A 16720-nucleotide genomic window follows, 5' to 3' on the forward strand; every position below is an offset into this window, starting at 1 on the left:
TAATTATTTGTAGTGAAAAGTCAGAGAAATTGATAAGGTTGTGCCCAATTTAGATGAGCAAGAAGTAGATTTGTTGTCCATACACTCAATTGTAGCTATTAAAAGTATCATGTACTTAGCTTCACAACGAGAAGTGGCCATAGTAGGTTACTTCTTGCTCAACCATGATATGTAGGAACTTACAAGCATGAAACAAATTCACCCGTGGACACTTGTATATCATAACAACCCTCCCACTTTGAGTCCAAGAAAAGCATGAAAATCTCACGACAATGATCCCTCTTGGGATAAAACAATCTAAGATGTAAAGTGCCACACAAGTAGCGAAGATCCTTCTAACAGATTGCCAATCCTTAGATCCTCAATTACGAATAAATCTGTTGACTTGTAGACTGTAAGCTAAATATCCAGCCTTAAAACTCAATTTCAAACATGTTTCTATAGGAATAGCAATAATTTGTAGTCCTTAAGTCCAAACTTTCTTAGTATGTCTCCATGTATTTTGCTTGACACAAAGTAATACCTTCATCATATTGCTTAGATTGTATACCCAAGTAATGAGGCAAAAGCCCCAAGTCTTTCATCTCAAAAGTAATATTCAATTGAATTTAGAAATCTGTATCTTATTCGAACCTGTAATTAGCAAATCATCTACATACAAAACGACAGTGAGAAATACTTCACCCTCATGTTTAACATACAAAGTGATTTCAGTTGGATTGTTACAAAAGCCTTGCTCAACCAAATGAGTGTCATACTTCTCATACCAAGTACAAGGAGATTGATTCAACCCATATAAAGCTTTCTTACATTTGCACACTTTCTTTTCTTTTCCTTTCTTGAAAAAATGGAGAAGTTGTGTTACATATACTTTCTCAAATATATCACCATTCAAGAAAGCAATAACAATGTCTAATTGATGTACATTCCATCCAAAATAAGCTGCCAATGTATATAGAAAACGATCTAGAGTCATACAACAAGTGGGAGCAAAAATCCCTTCATATTCAATGTCTCTTTCCTGTGCATAACCTTTTGCAACAAGTCTAGCCTTGTAGTGATCAATGTCACCATTTGGCTTACATTTCAAATTTTAAACCCATTTCGTAGTAATGGCCTTTTTTCCATGAGAAAAATCACACAAAGTCCATATTTCATTCTCTAAAAGTGTATCAAATTCTGATTGCATTGCAGCCATCCAATGAATTTTATGCTTCATCAAAAGAACTACAGTGCTTCATTAGCTATGTTCCATCGAATTGAGATTGAACAAAATATTGGAAACTGAGAGAGAGAGAGAGAGAGAGAGAGAGAGAGAGAGAGAGAGAGAGATTTCATGAAAGAGTGTTAGATTTGTTTACCTGAGAGTGTTTGGGATACCGATCGTCGTGGTTCAGTGGTGTACCTCCACAAAGATGGGTTCCTGATTGTAATGCTTCAGAGGGATACCTCGCCAAAAACCACAAGGAGTGTTAAGAGTTTTGTCAAGCTCATTGTTCATGATCATACAAGATGTCAATGTTATTTTTTGTTGTTCCATTTTTATGTTTCAAAATAAAGAAAACATGCAAGTCTCCTTGCATGGGGGAGTTTGCACAATCTTCCCCAATTTTTATAATACAAAGGAACGTGCCATTCACACGGCAGCGTGCAATTTTCAATGCGTTCATTAACTGCGTTCTCAGTGTCAAAAATAAAAAAATGATAATTCTTACTCACCGTGCAATTGAATGTCCATCGCCAATGGACTTCCTTGCATCAACGATGTTGGGCATCTCCCGCACTTAACCCGCTACAAAAGACGACACCCCAGGGAGGATACCCTTCAAGAAGTTTTTGTGCTATTGTGAGGACACCACATTCTGTTTACATATCGATCAAACCACCACCAATCATGAAATTGTACTCCCAAAAAACGTTGACTAGCGATCATATAGTGAATTCTAATATCTATGGCCGCGTACGTGATTGCATCAGCTGACCCGCATGCCTTCAGATTCCTGTGTAGGTGTAGTTGATTGCATCTGGATAGAGACCCTTCCTGCGATCTTGTGGCGGCGTTCCGCATAACAAGTTCCTCGGGCGCTTTTCGAGCGTTCTGAAGAGCACCGTACGTGACGTACACACAGTCCCAGGCAAATCCAGGCACAACTTCTTCCCTGTATCGCCCATTGGCCTTACTCTTCTTGCGCACATCCCACAGTGAGTGCATTCAAGGAGTCCACACTGCAGATAGAAAGATGAAAATAGCCTAGAGCTTTCTGGGCTTGCTCCTGCGGTGCGTATCCTGCTACCAATGCATTGAAAGAGATGCCATTCTCATCATTTAATGCATTTGACAAGCAACATTTTGGGCAAAATGGTCATGAAGAACATGCCCATGTCATATTGCATCTTTGAAATTAATTTTAGAGCTTCCTCACCTGCCTTTGCTTGACATAACTGGATATAAAAGCACTCCCAAGAGACTTCGGTTGGTGAGAAACCGTCACTTTTTTGAAGCGCAATACACGTGTCATACTTATCGACCAAGATTGTGCCAAGTGCGACATCTTTTATCAACAACCTCTGAACAACAATAAAAAGCTGATTTTTTGTGCCCGTATTAGCCTCTTGCATAGAGACACATGCCTGCAACGTGGACACGTAGGTGATACCATATGGAGAGAGGCCCACATTGGCATCTTGTGTACAAACATATGCCTTCAAGACGCATGCGTATGTGATTGCATCTGGAAAGAGGCCCTCACTTCAGATCCACTGGCAACGTGAACACGTAGGTGATACCATATGGAGAGAGGCCCACATTGGAATCTTGTGTACAGACATATGCCTTCAAGACGCACGCGTATGTGATTGCATCTGGAAAGAGGCCCTCACTTCAGATCCGCTGGAAACAGCCGAGAGCTTTTTGTTCATGCTCCTGTTGCGCATATCTTGCAATCAATGCACTCCAAGAGATGGCATCAGGGGTATGAAGCTTCTCAGACACGTTTTGTGCTTTCTGAAGTGCACTACATTCAGCATACATATTGACCAAGACATTTCCAAGCATGAGATTTTTTTACAACAGCCCTTGACTAACAATATCAGAGCGAATTTTAAAGCCCATATCGGCATCTTGCGTACAGCCACATTCCTTCTAGATGCACGCGTGTGTGATTGCATTTGGAGAGAGGCCCTCGGTTTGCATTTGATTGCGGGATACGCACAACAAGAGCAGGGACAGAAAGCTCTTCAGGCACTTTTTGGCACATTCAGCCTACACATTGACCAAGAAAGTGCCAACCATGACATTTAAAGTCTTTGCATCCTGTTTGTAAGAGCACTCCAAGAGACTTTGTGTGGTGAGAAACCCTCACTTTGAAAAACACATAGTTTCTCTGTAAGAGCACTCCAAGAGACTTTGTGTGGTGAGAAACCCTCACTTTGAAAAACACATAGTTTCTCTGCAAAGCCCACGGCTCCCTTTCCAAAGCGAGTGAGGATTACTTATGTCCTGGATTTGCTGCAGCTGTGTAGACACAAAATTGGTGACGATTATACGATATTCATATTTTCTTTGCAAAGCCCACGGCTTCCTTTCCAAATTGTGTGATGATTGCTTCTGTCTTGGATTTGCTACAGCTGTCTGGACACAAAATTGGTGACAATTTTAGGACATTCATCAACCACAAGAATTGAGAAAAGGAACTACGCGTAACGTTCTGCCTTGGATTTAGAGACTAGAGACTCGCTACATAACGATTTAAAAATCAAGCTTGTAAAAATAGCGAGGAGAGCAGCCACGTGGGTTAACGAGAGGGCAACATTTTGATTTTTTCCTCTACGCTAGCGAAGTAACAAGGTTCCTCTTTGTCACATAAGCTAGAAGTGGCCAAAGCACAACAATCTAGCGCATATGATGCAAGATGAAAATATGAACGAGTACGACTATACATTTGTGCTTCCAATTTATTGTCATGCAAAGTATACACCAACCATTACGGCATACCTCTAGAGTCTTTATTCTCACTCCTTTCCACATCAAGTACATCATCTTTAGTAATAGGTTTAGTTGTCAAACTTTTGCAAACCCCCATAGACTGTACATTTTCCTAATTGAAACCACATTTGAGTTTCACCATTAAAGAGAGGCAACAAAGTAACATGAATGTCCTATGAGCTTACATTACTATCTCTGATACATGATAATAAAGGTCCAAACAAAATTCATAAATACAACATTTCGTGAAACCAAGATATATTTTGTTTCTGGATGGTATACCTTGTAACCTTCGCTTTCAAAATTGCAACCAACAAAAGTGGTGTAATCTATAACCTTTGTGGATGGTGTAACCTTTGGTTTCATGACTGCCATTAGGAAAAGTTTGGACTCAAATTTGGGCCTTGAAAAAAAATGCCATGTCAGCGTAGAGAGAGATAATAGAAAATTCATTGAACTCTTTTTCACACCTGATTTCTAAAATCTAGATATCTTATTTATGCAAGTTACATTTATTAAAAAACCCAAAAAGTATTCCAGTCATGATAACAATTTACTGTCCGCGACGGCTATTGAATTCAATGCCAAATATCTCAATCTTCTGCATTTTTGAAAACTAAGCTCTGTTCTCTTTCTCAAGAAGTGATCATCATCAAAATGAAGCTAAGATTAGAAGAGCACACTTACAAACAACAAATCTATTGCTTGCTCATCTAAATTGAACACAACCTTATCAATCGCTCCAACTTTCTGCTACAAATAATCATGCCAATCCTCCCAGAGCTTGTTCTCTCCTAACCAAAGGTTCTCGTTCAAGGTCCCTAGCAACCTTCACTAAACACATATTGATTCATGTATATGTGTGTTAGACCTAGCATTTGTTATGTGATTTTTTCAAACTGTGACACATGTAGCACCTAGGTTACTATGTGACAAACATTTTACTTGGCGGATATTTTCTCTGAATTTAATGAGTGAAAGTGTGAGCTACCCTTTTAAAAATTACACTCAAATGCCAAAAAAAAAGTCATAAAATGCTACAAATTTGAAGGGCAAGGTAGCCTTCAAAGATCAACCCTATGTAGCATACTTATTAGATGTTTGAAAATGAGAGTTTATCAAACTTGCTCTCAAACTACCAAAATTCTCTAAGCCAATTGAAGTTCATACATACGGCTTGGTTCATAGTAATTGGGAGCGTGCTTATGCAAGATAGGTAACCATTGGTCTATGAAATAGCAAACTTATTAGATGCTTGAATGAGCAATTTTATCATAGCACATTACTTTGGGCACAACATCCTCATGTTTGGCAAACCAAATAAACCCATTTCGACGACAAGTGAAAGCACGTAATTAAAATATATCCAACCTTCACCAAAGATTACCAAAATAGATATTTTTGTGAAAGTTTCTCCTCTTAAACTTGAAGTTTACATTATCATACAACACGCTCTCTTGTAAAGATCGTCAATATTGTGATTTATCAAGCTCGTCAAAGAAAGGGTGAGCCATGGCAGCTTTTGCTGAGATTCTTTGCGTTGGATCATATCGAAGCATACTCTGCACCCACAACATTTTACAAGGCTCTAATAAAATGAGCAATAACAAGAGGAATCAAGAAGTGATCATCAAAATGAAGCTAAGATTAGAAGAGCACACTTACAGACAACAAATCTACTCCCTGCTCATCTAAATTGGGCACAACCTTATCGATCTCTCCGGCTTTCCACTGCGGATAATCATGCCAATCCCGAAGCTTGTTCACTCCCGGCCAGATGTTCTCATTTGGGGTCCCTAGCAACCTTTACTGAACACAGATTAGTACATGTGTGTAGCAATTGTTATGTGAGTTTTTTCTAAGTGTGATACATGTAGTTGTTTTGTGACGAACATTTTATTTGCTTGTTTTTGGGTTAATTTAAATGGGTAAAAATGTGAGCTACACAGTAAAATGTAAAAAAAGTCATAAAATCGTACAAATTTTAAGGGCGTAGCACATTTCTTAAATGTTTCAAAATGAGCAAGTTTATTAGACTTGCCCTTAAACGACCAAAATTCTCTACGCCATTTGGAGTTCATTCAGACGCCTTGAATTGGAGCAATTGGGAGCATATGCTCATGCTCATGCTCATGCAATTGTCCTACGAAATAACAAACTGGTTAGATGCTTGAAATGAGCAATTTTATCAGCATACATTACTTTGGACAACATTCTCATAATTTGACAGACCAAACAAACCGAGTTTGATGGCAGGCGTAGAAACTACCCAATCTTGCCCAAAGACTGCCAAAACAACTCTTACTCCAATGGAGTGTGAGTGTGATGCAGACAAATTCACAAGAAGATTAAGAATTTTTCTCATGTAGGAAAACGGAGTCTTTTTAAGTGTTTTCATACAATGCATAACATCATGAGCTTCTGTTCGAGAGGCACCGCATACCTAGCTAGGTACAATTGGGGGAAAGAGACCGCCGGGCCCCCTACCCCCAATCGTACCTAGCTAGGTATGCGGTGCCTCCCTCACTGAAGCACATGATGTTGAGGTAAGTCGGAATTATTGTGAGAATTTGTCCAAAACTTCTTGTGAACCTGGAGGCTCACTAAAAGGCAACCCTTGAAGCATTAAAAATGAAAGAGAACTTAGGAAATCAAGCAAACATCTTACTTGAATATATGAAGAAGCTGCTGCAATTCTGAATCACCAGGAAACAAGGGCTGTCTACGAGAGAGTTCAGCTGAAAAAAGCACAATGTACATGCAACAAGTTACGGCATAAAGGGATAACTTCATACAAAATATATGTGCTTTTAGGGGATCTCACTTACCAAAGATACAGCCAACAGACCATATGTCAATGGGAGTTGAGTAATGGGTGGCTCCCAGCAAAACTTCCGGGGCTCTGTACCATAGAGTCACAATCTGTGGTGCGGCCTCTCGACGTTACTTCAATCACGACCACAATCCTTGAAGCAAGATGACCCATATGAAAAATGAGAAGTGGCAGTTTTAGTACTAACCTCATGGGTATAGCTTTTCAAAGGAACGCTGAATGCACGTCCCAATCCGAAATCGGCAATCTTCAGAAGTCCCTTTTCTTTGTCTACCAACAGGTTTTGCGGCTTCAAGTCCCTATGCATTACTCCGTGACGATGGCAGTGTGCAACCCCTTTGCAAAGTTGATACATAAAACTCTGCATAAGTGAAATGGCATCATGATTCATCAGCCATCATGGCACGAGCCAAGGTGCATATGCATAAGCATTGCTTGCAAATTATTATAGTTCAGTGTAAACAAGTGATTTCACCCTGCACTCTCAACTTAATGGCACAACTTGCCTTGATGAGTTTCATTGGTAATGGAATGCGAGCTTGACCCAGGTTGTGCCCGTGGGCTTCAATGTATTTCTTCAAGTCCGTGTCCATGTATTCAAAGACCAGATACAATCCAGTCTTGCCCCTTTTGTAGATTTGCTCAACGCTTAGAAGTCTGCATTAGAAGAATATAGTGTTAAGACCTCCGGTGGAGTATACAAGTTCGATTGGCTTCCTCAGAAACAATGTGAATCAACCAATCCAATCAAATGAGAAAAGGCCTTGTGCTATCTAAAAACTATCCAATTTACAACTTCACAAAACGCAAAGTACATACAGCTCACAAAATAGAAGAGCCAGAGTAATTCGTCATCTATGCCCTTGAAAACAAATAAAAAACGCTTTCTCATTGTGCCTTTCCACAAACCCATAAGTGACATTATCGAGAGTGGCAATATAATTTTCCATCATGTGCACTCAAAATCAACCCCACCAGCCTTAAAGTCGTGTGTGGTGCATATACTCGTAGTTATGTGCACTCAATACCAACCCCACTAGCATGCAAGTCCTAAGGAATGCCAAGATTTTTGAGCCGTTTATTACTTTGGTTGGCCATGGTTCAGAAATAAATCCCATGTCAATTGACACAGACCATGAGTGGCGTATATGGGCTGTATATACACATTGATGGCTTACAATTACATGTTGTTTGACATCACATGTCCATGGAGAATTGGTAAGGCGCAAGCTTTGACCAGACTGCAACTCAATCGGCCGCCTAATGAGCACATAATGTGAGTAATTTGGGCACATATTGTGACGCAAAGTGATCTTAACATACAGACATAAGCCCACCTAATGAGCACATAACACTCTAAATTGTGCAGTGATGATCATGCCGACATACCAGATACAATGAGGCTATGAAGGTTGATTACAATGCAACCAAATACAAAAAACATCTCCGCATGCAGCAAATAGTTATGAGCTCTTATCAACCCATTGCTAGCACAACTGAAGAAAGAGATTCTGGTTTGCAGGGACGTACTTGACAATGTAGATGGATTGGGAGAGCGTTTGCAGAAGCGAAATCTCGCGCAGAGTGGTGGAAGGCACACCTTCTTCGTCGATCTCAAGCCGCGCTTTCTTCAAGGCCACCCAGCGGCCTGTCCTCCTGTCCAGAGCTCTATACACCTTGCCATAAGTGCCCTCTCCAACCTTTTCTAGCTCCTCGTACTTATCCATTGTCGAGCTTCAAGGCAAAGACAGATTATAAGTCCCGAGTAACAACAAACAGCAGGAGTGGAAGGGGAATCAGCAATGGCGCATTTGAAGGAAAACTGGATGTGGGTGAATGTGGGGGTTTCTGCGCGCGCGCGAGAGAGAGAGAGAGAGATGACTCCACACACACACACACACACACACTAGGCTTCTGTGGGCTTTTTAACGGGAGCGAGGAGGCAAACTCTTCCTAAAATCGAATTTAAACCAAGCAGTCTTTCCCAAAAGGACAAACACAAAATGAAAGGGCCAAATTTGAATATGAGGCTCCATCTTAATAAGCTCTTCCTATAACACGTGTACGAGTGTTTCTAAGAGCCAGTTCACACGGGGCTTTGGTTGCCAAAATGTTGCAAACATGTTGCCAATTAATCAAGTTCCTACCTTGCAATCGGAGAAAACGACATACCACTTTTTCGTAGATGAGGCGGAGATTTCTGGCATGCTCCCAGAACTCAACCGCCGCTTCAACTTCCATTTTTTCCCTCTACCTCGCCACCTTGCTCTAGTCTCTCCCTCTCTGTGCAGAAACACAATAGCAATGCAATCTTTTTTTTATTAAAAGGTATGCTTTCTCTTAGCTATTTACTTCGCATGATGCTATAGTATTTCTCTCAATAGACCGTGCAATCCTCGGTTGCCAGCTTGTTGAATCGCGTCGCATAGTCAATATGTCAATGTACAGAATCTGTACACAGCAAGAAAAAGACAGACATAATGAAATTTTGGTAATGTAGTGTGAGTAAGATGCTTGTTTTTCATTATTGAGGCTCTTGCTAAGCTTGAAACATTCCTTTCTGTACACATAAAAAATTTTGTTGCTGCTGTGTAGGATGAGGCATCCATCCATAAATTACATCGAACACAATGCTAATATAGGCATGACACCTTGGCCTCATGTCAAACCAATTCCACTTGAAATTTCCTCGACAAAATGGCTTCAAAGGCTATGACAGATGATAAAAAGCAGGAAGAAAAAAGCCTTCTACAAAACAAGCAACCTCGACCTGTGTCATGCCAAAGTTAGGAAAATTGAGATCAACATTGAGATACAAATGCTGCGGGCTATAGATTTTTCCTGTTGCGGTGACTTGCCTTACTATAAGAATAGAAATCCATGGCATGTTAGGAGCTTCTTTCATGGTGGACTGCAAGAGTTTGTGTGTGTGTGTGTGTGTGTGTGTGTGTGTGTGTGTGTGTGTGTGTGTGTGTGTGAGAGAGAGAGAGAGAGAGAGAGAGACGTAAACTGCTAGACTATAATTCAAACTAAGTTTGCTTGTATCTTTCAGGCAATGGATTCGTAGGGCTGGGACTTGAACAACGAATACTCTCAATTTAACGACGATAGTGTTATTCCGTCGAGTTAGTTTGAGCAGCTTGTCTCTCCTCCCCTTGTTGATGGTGTTCTTGTGCAGACACCCATGTCTTGTGATCGAGCGTGTACCCGCTTGCATGCACAAATACATCCTCCTATCACTGCAAACAACGGGTTCCCTTTTCCTCTACCAGCCATCACTACAAACAGACCACACCCTCCGAGCACCATGGGAATGCAACAATCGTACTATAGAGGGGCGGATTTGGTTTTGAGGCAGTCGCTTCTGATGTCTACCTTGAACATGCATCTTTGTCATCCAAATCAAAGTCCATATAGCATCAATCAATCTGATGTGGGACGGGCAAGGAGCACAACTACCATACCTCATGTGTGTCCTCCCTTACTTCAGATGCGTCCTCCCATATCTCAGATGCATGCTCAAAGGTTATGTCAAGCCATCCCTTCACAAGCGATGGGCAGTAACATTTCTTTTATGCAATCAGATGGTTTACCATCAACTCCAAAAATGACAACTCCATCATCTCGGCACAATGTCAACGACGATGAGAATGAAAGGGATGTTGACATAAATGACAGCCTCAATGGCACCTGTGATGTCCTGGTGGAGGAAGATGGAGCTCCAAAGGAACATGATTGAAATAGCATCTTGCAGGAAAATTGGGATGCCAAAGAGACGGATGTAATCATTGCGGCAAAGTTGAAGATGGATGACATCATTGAGCACGGAGGACTAGCTGTCAAAGAGGACAAAGAAGCTTCGTTGGGAGGACATTGTGCAATTTGTGTGAGTTCAAATGTGCATAGAACTAGCAAGCAATGCATGAACAGATGAAATAAAGTTTTTAGAGAGTGGAAAGCCATATACGACTATGAACGTCACATTCCCTACGGTCATGGTTTGTACTGTAGCTGATTGTGAGAGAGTGTAGAGCCAAGAAGCTGCCAACTAGCTTCTCCAACGATATGTTTTCAATGATTGAAGTCAGGTATGGAGACTCAAAGGCAATCAATCCTAGCGATGGGTTGTGTGATACATCCTCAGATTACAACCAAGGTGATAGTTATAGTCTTTTACTCTGTGTTGCTTCTAGTGTTAGTTAATGTCTGTAATAAACATAATGTTTGACATGATCCCGGTTCCATTTTGTAGAGGCTTCAGGAGTTGCAACATTGGACGTACTAGGAGATAATCCCAGTGAAAGTCCTCCTCCAGTGGTGAGCGAGGGAGACAGCACAGAGAAGGAAAGGACAAGTGGGCATAGAGGAAACAACCAGCACGCTCGAGGATTGGGAAGGACCTCAAGGAGGTCAATTGACAACTAGTGGATTGGTTCGAGCAAGATGACATTAAGCAACTTGAGTGGGAGAAGGAGGTTGCCGAGACCAATCGCCAACACTTCGAAGCAAACCTTGAGCTTCAACAAAGCCGCCTTGAGTTGGAAAGTAGGCATGGTGAAGAGGGATGTGAACTTGAGCAAGGCTCGAACGTGGCTTTGTTTGATATTGCCTCCTCCATAAAAAGCTTGGCAGACGTGCTTAAGGAGGACTGGAAAAAGTGAGTAACAGGGGATGCCATGCCCGATAAATTTGAATGTCCTTCTTTCATAAACATTGTGACTTTAACATAATGGTGGTAGTAGTGTCCGATTTTCCAAATCATGCAATGAATATGATTGACAAATGAATTTCTTTTATTTAATTAATAAAGGTATTTCTATGATGGATTTGGATTTGTTGTTTAGACTGAATTGAATTGCTGGTCTTCATCGTCTTGTACAAAGCTTTATCATTGTCGAGACTACAAAAAACATCGTGTTGGGGTTTCTGTATGCACTGAAGTGGGGTTTTTATTTGAGTGTCGGTTCTTAATGTTATGCTGGAATGTTTGGGTGACAATAGAGCATTGATACTCAAATATGATGACATATCTTCCTGTTGTCTTGCTTTTCAAATTTCTAATACAACTTCCTCACACTATATTGTTGGTTATCACTATCATGTATGAAGCTCTATGACGGGAAAAACTACCAGAATGTTGAGCTGCGTTTTTTGTGAACATTCGAGTGACGGTTTCAATTTGAATGACGGTTGTCAATGTTGTGATGAGATGTCCCGGGTATAGTGGGGCAATGATATTAAAATAGTGCCGGACAATGAAGATGCCTTAGACGGATTTCCATTCGTAGAGGAAGACTGGCCAGGACACTTATGGGAAAAGGTAAGGGAGACCAATGATGGGAGTCTAACTTTAAAGTCGGCTCCTATAGAGGAAGTCTGGTTGGATAACCTACCATCTGATATAAACATGGATTTACAATCCTTGCATGGGGATTGCGGATCAGAGGCTTCAGGAATATCTAAACCTATGACATTAAAAACATTACCTTCTTACTTGGGAGATAACGAAGATGACTCTATCATTTGCAAGACCACTCAAGTAAAAAGAGCCAAACAGACCCTAGAAGTAGACAACATTCATTCAATCATGTCTACACCTATCCAATGCACTCTTACTTTGGGAGAACTGTTGAAACTCAGGCCATACTTATGGAACGATTTACAGAAAACCCTAGAGAAGGTGGGGATAATGGGGTTAATGTCTAAGAATCTAGGAAACTTGAAAAATGCCACGGAAAACAAAGAGATTCGATCAGTTCCTATGAACAAGGTCGGAGAATATTATGAAGGGGAAGAAGGACACACTACCCTCCCAGTGAAATATAATGACATTGAAACCATGGCAATACTGGATCGTGGAGTTGGCATAGCCATAGCCACTAAAGAAGTATGGGAATCCTGGGAACAGCCAGCCATTAGACAAACGCGAATGAAATTACAGCTGGCTGATGGACACATTGAAAGACCATTAGGGCTACTAGAAAAAGTGATAGTCAACTCCTGTGGAATTGAATATCAACACACTTTTGCCATAGTAGACTTTGGGAAAAAACTCAACTATGAGATCATATTGGGAAGACCTTTCATGCGACAGGTACAACTTATCCAAGATTGGGGAAACGACTATCTGTACTTGAAGCAGGTGGGATCTATAACAAGAGTCAATCTAAAAGACCACACCTATAGAGACGTCTTGAAAACACCCATACAAGAGTTTGATTCAGTCTCTTCGGCTGAAACTAAACTCCCATCTTGGCTAAACAAAGACACTCCTATTTGGATGCACGGAGCTTCAGAAAATGGAAGCTTAAGACGAGAGGAATGTATCCTAAAAAGGGATTGTACAGACGAAGCCTACATACTTGAACCCTTTCCAGAGCATTTATTCGAACCATTCGAGTGGACTCAAATTTTAGCGACAATGGATGTATGTGTGAATACGTCTATGCCTACTCAATTTTGCAATGAGAATGGCTACGACATAATTCCCATCCAAATGATGACAGTCCTTAACATTGAAAACAAAGACGAGGAAACAAAGGACTTGCTGAAAGCTCAACAAGTCTTTTCTGACCTCTATTACGATGCAACTGATGAGTTAGATGAACACTCAGCTACCTCAGAAGATTCGGGATCAGAAAAAGAGCATATGAGGACTCGGTTACTCTTAAGGGGAGGGGAGGAAAAGTTTTTTGACTTTCCAAACCAGAAATCAAGAAGACAAAAATGGTATCGAAGAAAGAGAGACACTAAAATTGTGAAAGCATGACCTATGCCATCAGTCTCCAGTAAAACACAATTCTTGATGCAGATAGATGCCAATGATTATTGTTGGGGTATAAAGCCCAATGTGGTCGCCCAGGTAAGTGGGTGGGCCGCCAGGTACGTACACATATTCTTTTGTAAAAACCTAATAAGAACTCACTATGCTCTACACATTACAGTAGAGCGAGTTCACCATATCGTCGTGCTCTTCTTCTTGCACTCTCTCTCGCGTCGCACTTCCGCTCGTACTCCTTCAACTGGTATCAGAGCTCAGATCGAGGCTCGGGGCAGCACTGCAAGAGGCTAGAGTCACCAACTCAGATTGGAGTGAAATTCGACAGGCAAAGACACGGCCCCAAATCCTGTGAGTTAGCTCGAAGGGCTAGGTGTGCTCAGAATTTCATTCTGAGGTCATCTCGGCCACCGTTCGGCTTCGACAAAGGTCTGCGCAGGCCATTTTCGACTACGCGGTCTCGACGGGTGCCGATCCGACTCTGCAAATTTGGGGTTTTCGGCCTACGACTGCAGGTGCTGAGGATATCGACACTCCCAGAGTGTTGATTTGTGGCTGTCTACACATCGAAGGACGGCTCACAGTTCTTGGAGGTGTGTCACATACGACACGGGCGCATCTACACACAGACTGTAGGCGACATCCACTAGTTCATCAGGTAGCTTGTGTTTGCTGCTTGATATTCCAGATTTCATCCTGACATTGCAGGTACTTCCACATGGGATGTATTGTCAGAGATGATGTATGTCTGTTGAGGGTTTGTTGGCTGTGAGTCACGCAGCAAACAACCGCCGCAGCGGTTACAGCATACAGTGGGAAATTTGTGGATGTATGACTTTGTGGGAAGTCTATGTACTGTCAGATTTACTGCAGCCTTTGTTGAGGGTCGAGTGAGGTTTTATTGAGCTGGGGGATTCTCGAATGTTGAGATCCTTTCGGTGATACAGGTCTTGGAGCGATCCCTCGAGCACCCTTAGATAGGCAGCTAGGATGTATTGACTGTGAGTTAGACAGTTGGGATTGCATCTTTGCTTTACTGCCGTTGAGGCATTGTCGCAGTCTATGCTTATAGGACAGTGACAGGACAGTGAGAGACAGTACAGGTGGAGGACAGGTTTACCCGCAGCTTACAGTGTCAGAGAGACTGTTTTTTGAGCTGTTTTTTGGTCTGTTTTTAGTACATCAGAGCCATTTTACAAAGGAGACCCTGCCAAAATTTCTGTAGAATCTGAAGCTTTCTTGGTTCATTTGACAGGTTGATATTGGTTCAGAGGTCAGTTTACAGGGGAAACTCTGCCGAATTTTTCCCAGGAAAGTAAACTACTGTGAAGCGTACCTATGGCTGGATCACAGGACACTGCTCTTTACAATATCAAGAAGCTGGATGGAACCAATTTCCCATTGTGGAAGAAGCAGATTTGGCACGTGTTGGTACAAAAGAAGCAGATAAAACCTATAAAGCTCAAAGGGATAAAACCAGAAGATATGGACGAAGATGAATGGAGCGAAATGGATGAATTGGCACTTTCTACCATTATGCTGACTTTGGCAGAAAGCGTTTACTTCAATGTAGCAGACGAGATGTCGGCTTATCAAGCATGGATAAAGCTGAGTGATCTTTATGAGAAGCAGAGTGCAGCTTCACAGGTATACTGGCTTAAGAAGCTTGTTGACTTGAAGATGAAAGAAGGGACACCTATGTCCAATCATCTGAATGAATTCAACACAATCTATAGTCAGTTGTCAGCTCAAGGTGTCAAGTTTGATGAACCTGTTAGAGCTATGTTCCTGTTGATGACATTGCCGAAAAGTTGGGACACTTTTCGCACAGCTTTGAGTAATTCTGCACCTCCAGATGGTTTGAACATAGCAGGTGTAGAAGGAATTCTGCTTACTGAAGAACCAATAGAAAGACAATGGACAAAGGCAAAGGAACAGCCTTAGTTGTCAGGGGAAGGACCAAAGAAAAGTACAAAGGTGGAAAGAGGAATTAGTCTCGTAGCAAGTCCCGCAGTGCTAAAGGCAAGAGTGACATAGAATGCTACCATTGTGGCAAGAAGGGTCACATGAAAAGAGACTGCAGAGAATGGAAAGCAAAAAAAGGCAAAGAGAAAGCTGAAGACCATGGTGAGAAGAACAAGTCCTCAGTGAAGATTCAAGAAATAAATGTGACAAACACTGTTGCAGTGGATGACAGTCTAGTGTCAGGAGACATCTACTTCTTGAAGAATACAATGGACTCAGCTCTTCTTACATCATCTGATGGAAATGCACTGAGTGACTGGATTATAGACTCAGGGGCATCACTTCATGTGTCTCCAAACAAGGAGTGGTTTACCTCTTATGTGACCACTAAAGATCATGTTCGGCTAGGCAATGGGCAGACATGTGAGATCTTAGGTGTTGGAGATGTTCAATTGAAGTTTCAGAATGGCTCTTCTTTCACGCTGAAGAATGTGAGACATGTTCCCGCAATTACAAAGAGCTTGATCAGAACAGGTTTACTTGATGATGCTGGCTACGTCACCACTTTTGGACAGAACATGTGGAAGATATCCAAGGGTTCTATGACAGTAGCACATGGAGTAAAGTCTGGAGGACTTTACATGATTTATGTATCAAATGTCTCTAAAAATGTAATCAATGTAACCGAGCAGCCGAACGTTTCTTTGTGGCATAGCCGGTTAGGACATATGTCCAAGAAGGGAATGGAAATCTTGTCTCATTCTGGTTATTTGCCTGGCTTTTCATTTAATGATTTTGAATTCTGTGAACATTGTCTGTATGGTAAGCAAACACAGCAGCCACATAAGCATAGAAGCAGTAGAAGAGATACACAGTTGGCACTTGTTCATAGTGATTTGTGTGGACCTATGCCTAACCTATCTGTAGGGGGAGCTTCTTACTTTATGACATTTATAGATGATTACTCGAGGAAAGTATGGGTTTACTTTCTCAAGCACAAGGATGAAGCGTTTAGTGTTTTCAAAACGTTTGTGACACTTGTGGAGAATCAGAGTGGCAAGAAGCTTAAATGCTTACGCACTGACAATGGTGGAGAGTATGTTTCAAAGGCCTTTCAAGACTTTTGTGAGTCAAAAGGTATAAAACGTGAACTTACTGC

General features: G+C 41.4%; 1 protein-coding gene across 1 annotated transcript; it reads right to left on the minus strand.

Annotated features, from left to right (window-relative positions):
- Window positions 1–5302: 5302 nt before the first annotated feature.
- Window positions 5303–8775, minus strand: LOC147437092 (cyclin-dependent kinase B1-1-like). Its single transcript, XM_086485841.1, has 7 exons — window positions 8349–8775; window positions 7325–7475; window positions 7006–7179; window positions 6814–6907; window positions 6654–6723; window positions 5651–5789; window positions 5303–5547 (listed from the first exon to the last, which is right to left on the minus strand). Exons 1-7 carry the CDS (start codon window positions 8543–8545, stop codon window positions 5455–5457), a joined length of 918 nt encoding a protein of 305 aa, XP_086341967.1. The 5' UTR covers window positions 8546–8775; the 3' UTR covers window positions 5303–5454.
- Between the last annotated feature and the right edge of the window lie 7945 nt (window positions 8776–16720).

This window comes from Adiantum capillus-veneris, chromosome 17 (genome assembly GCF_014529385.1).
Source record: "Adiantum capillus-veneris isolate H3 chromosome 17, ASM1452938v2, whole genome shotgun sequence".
Classification (NCBI taxonomy): domain Eukaryota; kingdom Viridiplantae; phylum Streptophyta; class Polypodiopsida; order Polypodiales; family Pteridaceae; genus Adiantum; species Adiantum capillus-veneris.